The 7,243-nt window shown below is 43.5% G+C and overlaps 1 protein-coding gene across 1 annotated transcript in view; it reads right to left on the bottom strand.

Moving 5' to 3' along the window:
• The window catches only part of CPOX (coproporphyrinogen oxidase), a 9,590-nt gene extending 2,353 nt beyond the window's left edge, over nt 1-7,237 (bottom strand). Inside the window, exons 1-6 of the mRNA XM_085301465.1 lie at nt 6,975-7,237; nt 6,494-6,634; nt 5,799-5,909; nt 4,627-4,768; nt 2,112-2,330; nt 190-294 (exon numbers count right to left, since the gene is read on the bottom strand). Of these exons, the coding sequence (XP_085157591.1) occupies nt 190-294; nt 2,112-2,330; nt 4,627-4,768; nt 5,799-5,909; nt 6,494-6,634; nt 6,975-7,164 (908 nt within the window). The 5' untranslated portion in view covers nt 7,165-7,237. The remainder of the gene's footprint in view (nt 1-189; nt 295-2,111; nt 2,331-4,626; nt 4,769-5,798; nt 5,910-6,493; nt 6,635-6,974) is intronic.
• Nucleotides 7,238-7,243: the final 6 nt, after the last annotated feature.

The following is a 7,243-nucleotide window of genomic DNA, read 5'->3' on the forward strand; positions in this document are numbered from 1 at the left end:
GCATTGTTGGCAGTTTGGTAAGTGTACCAGACCAGAGAAGCACCTGCATATATTTGGCTTGTTCTTTTATTAGGCATGAACTAACCACTGTTAAGAGACTGGACACCAAGACAAAACTTTGATTTAATCCTATGAAGTATTTTACTATGAACAGTGCTTGCCTGCAACTCCATGCAACTACCCCCTTACCTTGCAGTCAGCGGCAAAGACATAAGAATGCTTTCAATTCTTGATCCTGGTGTTGCAAGGCCAAATTTTGTACCTCTGTCATAAACCAAATTGAACTCCACATACCTATGGGGAGTAAAGAGATATATAATACAAGAACAAGTTTATCATCAGAAATTGCTTGCACCTTCTTCAACTGGAAGACAGCAAATAAGAACAGCTTGTCTTTCTGCCTTGTTTGGTCACGGAAYGAATATTGCTTTGGGGCCAACTGTTCTCCAGCATCTTCTGTGTAGGAAGGAAAATGTGACCTAGTCACTCCACACAGCCTAAGTAGTGGTGGCCTTGGCTCCTTGTTTCACAACCCCTTTAAAGACAGCAGGTTTCTAACAAACAAGAACAGACAAACCATTCATGGAGAGCACTGTGCAAGGTGCTGTGCTAGCTTACTTCTCCCAGGCCTCAAGTCTGCTAGCAAACTTGATGCCATCAAATTTAGCTTGGTTTTGCTAGTGCTCTTTTGCATGGTTGTGGCAGACATAAAAAGAGTCTTAAAGTAACTGGAAACAACCACATGAAAAACTCTCCTGTGCAGTTTTGCGTGCTGAAAGTCCTTCTCAAAGACAGATCAAAAGCAAAATCAGAACAAGTTTTTCAGTTTCTTAGGGAGGCCTGAAAAACAGCAGAAGTCAGACAGCTTCATAGTGCTAGCTGGGACCTCTAAGTCCCAGAGTAGGGGGAATGCAAAGGTGGTTTTCTGCCCTCAGCACAGGAATTGAGCAATGGCAATTCAGCACGTGTAAGCTTAACAGCCAGTGCTGTTTAACAGAGGTACAGGAAAAGAGGAGCTCTTTATCTGCTTGCAGAGATGGGGAGCTCTCCCTATCCCAATGACTCAAAAAGATATGCAGAGAAATAAGCAGGCTGAGATGATCCTGGCTGCAACTAAAAGRGAACCTACTGTCCCTTATATAACCTTACCAAGTTTGTTACAACCCATCCACAGACCGGATCCTGCAAAGCCCAGTAGTCCCAGGAACAGTCCAGTTAACTGTTGCAGGACAGTGATCTAAACTTGACTGCTCATTCTACTCCACTCCCACAGGTTTGCTCAGTTTCTCTGCATAAAAGGCAGARACTAAAGATTCCCCATTTCTGTGCAAAGTACATGCTGATGCTCATTTCTCCATACACTCACACTATCACAGGATACAGAGAGAGGAGTGCAATTGTTTTATCTACCAACGTAGTTAAGCTTTTAAGTGCTAATAGATACTAATAAGCAACCTCTAAAGTCTTTAAACTTACAATGACTGTAGACCATGCCAGGAAAAACAAAACCTCTCTATACCTTTCAAAGAGTTCACTGTGTACTCATTTCATTGCTAAGGAAAAGATCACAGACCATAAATGCATACTTAAGCTGAAAGCAAYCTTAGATGCCGCTATGCCGTGACTTTCTGAAATAGCTGTGAATAGAAAGCATGAATCCCTCACCCTTACTGACATCTTCATGCTCCTTATGTGATCATGGGACTGAAGGAGAGTGCAGGATTCAGGACACCACAAACTCACATACACCTCCACGCCTACTTCCTAATATAGCAGCTTCTCCCAATTTTTGAAGAAGTCGGAGAGGAGCTATATAATTTTGTAAGAATTGCTTGTGCTGCAACATAGGAGAGTAGGGAATATTGACAAGGCTGTGCTAGTACCTTGTTTGTACCCTCCCTGGCAATCTAGCATTGGATATCAAAAGCAGTTCTGTAAACAAAAATGTTGCAACTCTCTGGCAAGCTTACTCATGCAAACTTAACATACATCATGACATGATATAACATGCATGTCAAGTTATAAATCTTGCAACCATGAATAACTAGTTCAATTCTTTCCTCTCCAGTTTCACTGACCTCCCATGCATCGTTTTGCTCCTTAATACTCACCGCCCCCGGCGAAGTTGCTGCCATAGCTTTTCCTCTGGCGTGAAGGGGTCATGGCAGTGCTTCTTGACAATGGGAATGTAGCAAGGCACGATGGCTTTGGCACAACTCTGCACAAACTGGAATACTTCCTCTTTGGAGGGAGAGTCCAGGTCATCAAAGAATATGCCTCCAATCCCTCTTCGTTCACCACGGTGCTTGATATAGAAGTAGTCATCACACCTAGAAGAGGCAGCAGACAATTACAAACTTGGTACGCAACATTCAAAAAAAAAAAAAAAAACCACAAACGTAAGTCCTATGCTGCATAGCTGTTGGGATGCCATTAGTAAAATATTGATGTAGGGAACTGACTTTTCAGCGTGCTGGATGCCCTACTTTTCCACTGGCTATTAAGAGCCAGGAATGTACAGGACCACCCAAAATGCAGTCCTGCATTCACTTACAGTAAAGCTTAGATGTTTGATGCAGAGCTACATATCACTACATAGCTAATTATTTCAGAATCAGCCATGGTGTTTGAGTGTATATGTTCATAGATACTTTCATGCAGAATAATTCAATCCACATGCTCTACCTACACGKAGGAAGTTCAAAATTTCACCTTAAGAGTTCCTTCTAGACTATGTTCACAGAGTTGCACACAAATCCCAAATTACTTGCACAGCTTTKGGGAGAACATGAAATAGATTTGTAAGAGAATCTCTTCGTGCCATTTTGGTGAAAGAATTTATTTTTCACATCAAAACTAAAAAAAACCTATAAACCCAGGACCAGACAAAAAAGCTACCACCACTTAAGGAAGAAAAGAGAAAAACTTGCAGCAGCTTTCTCTGAAAGCAGACATTTAACAGTTAATCTTGAGAGATGCAGACATTCTACCAGTGGTTGTTCATGGCTCATTTTCAAGTTTGTGCAACTTATATAAGGGAATTAATCAATTTAATATTTACTGGGAGAAAAGCATGTAGGTGTGTAATTACTGTAAATTTAGCTGATTCATTGTATCCATCCCCTGTCTGACTTTCTGGGGCAGCCCTGCCCAGTCCTGCAAGCAGGGGAAGGAACAGAGGCAAAGTAGTAGGCAAAACCCAGCCGTTGTTTACTGCTAGCCTTCCATACTTGTATCCATCCACAGTCACACCTCTTAAGTAATACAAATGGTGTATACAGTAAGAGAGGTGGAGACATTACAGACAATATAAGTTATTTTTTATTCACTATGAGAATTAGCTTTTTATTTTATGGCCACAGGAAGAGTTAGGGAAAAGAAGCTGAGTCAGAAATGCAATAGAGAACAAGTTTGACACAAAAGATTTTTCAGGAAGACAGCATGGCAAATGGAATGAGAGCTTCTCTGTTTTGAGAAAAGTGGRAACAGGAGCAACTTCATATAGGCACAGCAGAGATTCACACTACTCTGGTAGTGAAAACTGCATGCACCTACGCAGCTGCTGCTTATAGCAAGCACTTCTGCTGGGATTGAAAAAACTGCCTCTGTCCATGAGATACAATGCAGTCCCTCAGATTAAGAAGTCCTTCTCTCCAACCAAAAAAAAGTGGTTGGCTTTGACAATTTACCACTCTTCAAAGGGATCTGCAACAATCCAACCATTACGGCAGGCACTAAGAATTACTGTGCAAAAATTCCTCGAAAAATAAGACCGTAGTCTTAAAGCGATAAGATGTGCTTCTCTGCTAGCAGTTCACACCCAAGCTATACCACCCACTTTATCGCCTGTCCTCAGACAAAACCTGGTAGCTTACAAAGAGTAATGCTCTTTCCAGGATACCACAGCTTGTAGCAGATAAGATATCAGACATTCAGCAAGTCTCCAGCTAACAATGAAAGATTTCATCAGCTGCATCTTTCAACTCAAGAAGAACATACAAAGTCTATATCCTTAACTGAAACTTCAACAGCATATTCTTTACTGTGTCACTGGAAGAAGAAAAAAAAGGCAGCTCCATCAAAATTATGACCCTTCTACATAAGGACAAGTTCCTTTACATACCTGTCAAAAAGAGTAATGAACATCAGACTAAAAGCAGAGGAATTGAAGTGGGATTTTCAAAACTGCAGAGCTGGCCCAACAGCCATGTRCGTTTACCATGAGTTCCGTGTGACGGTATTTAGTGCAAGTCCACGGGCTTCTAGGGGAAAAATCTTGTCCTAGTTTGACACCAGGGGCTAAAAGGAATTTTTAGGTTGGCTGGTGAGGTCTATGACAGAGACAAGGGCTTACAATATCATGTAGTCAGCTTATATTTTATTCAGGCTATGTAGGATCCCAGTTTTCAACCCTCTGGTTTTAAAAACTCGAGCCTTTGTAAATAACAAATTGCTGTAGAATATATTTTGTTCCAGTTCTTATCTGCTGATTTTCACTAGGATCTCCTGATACATATCAAAAGGCAGACTAGAAACTAGTATTCCTAGAACCCACTTAACTGGAACTATCCAATACCACCTCCTGCTCCCACAAAAAGCAATTCAAGTGCATGTCTCTACACATACCATTTCTTGTACTTGGGATACAGCTTTGGATCATGCTTATCACAAGCTTCTTTCAAAGTCTTRTGAAAATGCACAGCATCTTCTTTGTTCAAGTAAGTCGGAGTGAGGTCAGTGCCACCACCAAACCACCATTGTTTAGTCCCTATAGGAGAGAGGCAAGCAACAATTATTTATTTATTTCCTAACAGAAATACATTGCTAGTGGTTCACCAAGAGCTTACCACTATTTTCACTGTACAAAGCTGTTACTCAGTTTGTAACCACTCCCTCGAGCAGTCATGAAAAATTCTAGTTCGAGGTAGTGTGATGACCAGTGATTCAAGAAAAGAAGAAACACATTTCAAAGCAGTGATATTTTCCGGTATTTTTGGACTGGTTGCTCTGACTAGCAGATGCTATAGGATGCCAATTTCACCAGATGTGGGGCTGACAGTGCCTACTGTCACATCGCTCATTGCTTACACAAGGAATGAAAACCACAACTTCCTGGATACTTCCAGGATCCACAAATATTTTACTGCATGCCAAAGAAAGGAAACGTCATTATTAAACCAAAGGGATGAAATTAACTAGAAATGATCRATAATACTCTGATAAAATAATTCAAAAAAAAATCTCTTTGAGCTTCTATTTGAATTACTGGTGCATGTACTGTCATAACATACAGATTGCCACTCAGTATTAGACCACCTYGCCTAGAATTCTGCCTCTGACAATAGCAAGTTGCAGAAACATAGGGAAAAAACAAAATGCAAGTAGAGAACAGTACTTCTAACACTCTGCTCTCCCGGCTTCTGAGCCAGAGACATACCCTGACCAGAATGTTTATCAGTCCTTGACAGACCTTTCTTCTATTAACTCATAGAATTGCTTCTTTGAATAGTTGTTTTACATACATTTGTAATCACCCTATAGTTTTACTTAAATGTGAAATCCCCAGTGTACTTTGCAAAAAGTAAACTGCAAGCACTTTTACTGTAGTAGATGCAAGCATTATACTCATTTTACAAATGCATAAACAGAGGTCCAGAGATTAAGCGATGTAATACCATACAACAAATTATTGGTACACCTGGGAACAAAACTGGACCAGTTCTCAACCTCCTACTGTAACAATACATTCATACAAAGTCATACATTTCATACATATTTCACTGAATTGTAATTCTTACCATCTGCTTCCTCAATTTCAAAGTATCTGTAGTTGAAGTGCACAGTTGGAACATGAGGATTCTTTGGATGGATAACAGAACTTACACCCATAGCACAAAAAGGCAGTTTCCCTAGAGAAAAAGATGATCATAAGTAAAGTTATTTAAGGAGCTTCACTGTTTATCCTCAGCTTCCAAGCTACTGTTCTACTGTGTGAAAGTTTCTCACATTGTGTCACATAATTATCAATCCAAGTGCAATTTACTCTCATGCATAAATATTTTAACGTGCCTCAGAAAAAAAAAATCTATACTGAGCCTAAAATGCAAGAAAAAAAAATAGAGCACATATTAGACGAAGACCATTTAAAATATGAGGCACTTCTAAGCTTTCCACCCTACTCTGCCCTCAGAATTACCCTTTTACTTTACAACTGTCAATTCAAGTCAAAATAACAATATTTGTAAGAATAAAGCCTTAAGGTCTTTTAAATCTGATACCAATGTTTTAGGGRTATGAAAGTCCCTGTGAAACACTTAATGGTTAGAAAGCGCAACRTTGTAAATGGAATCTCCTTGAGACTGCGATACTTTTGTAAGTTTGTCTTTTACGTTTTGCTTGAGTGCAAAGGCCAGGCTCCGCATTCAAACCACCCCTAAAAGAAGAGGTTAATAAACGCGTTAGAGATCCCCAGCTCCTCCGCGAGACTCCTTACCGTCTTTGTCCTTCAGAGTTTTCCTGCTTTTCATCTGTTGCGCAGCTTCTGCGGAAAGGTGCCCGAACACCACGGACACGTTGACGCCTGCCTTCTCGAAGACGTGGCCGTCCTGGAGCACGCAGCTGATGCCACCGCCGCCTGCCAACGCAAGTGCCCCGCGCCGAGTCACCCCCGGGCCACGGTTACCCCACGCCCCCAAACCACCCTCCACGGGCGCTACCCCGTCGCGCTGCCACCAAGCGCCCTGCGAGGCAGGTGTCGCCTCCAGGTGCGCCTCGGTATAGCGGCACGTTGCAGCAGGCGCAGGCTGACGGCAAAGGGGCAGGGGACCGACGGGAGAAGCGTGTGCACCTCCCAAGCCTCTGCCAGCAGCGCTCGCAGCCTCCTGCGGATGCGGGGGCATGGCCCGGCCTCGTACCCAGGCCCGCTCCCCCGCCCCCCACCGGCCCGGCCCTCCCGGCCCCGCGGGCCCCCCGACCTTCCTTCCTCTCCCAGGTGTTGACGGCGAAGGCGGCGCCGCGGTCCAGCGCCGCCAGGGCGCGGCACACCTCCGCCTGCGTCTCCATGATGAGCAGCTCCATGCGGCCCCGCATGTCGCGCCGCCGCCGCCACAGCTCCCGCGGCCCGCTCACCGGCGGCGCCATGAACCGCTGGCACAGCCGCCGCATCTCCTCCTCCTCCTCCTCCGCCTTCCCCAGCTCGCCTTCCCCCGCCGCCAGCGCCGCCCGCCGCCGCCACAGCCCCAGC

Source organism: Rhea americana, unplaced genomic scaffold (assembly GCF_003343005.1).
Source record: "Rhea americana isolate MKP2758 unplaced genomic scaffold, rheAme1 scaffold_177, whole genome shotgun sequence".
Classification (NCBI taxonomy): Eukaryota; Metazoa; Chordata; class Aves; order Rheiformes; family Rheidae; genus Rhea; species Rhea americana.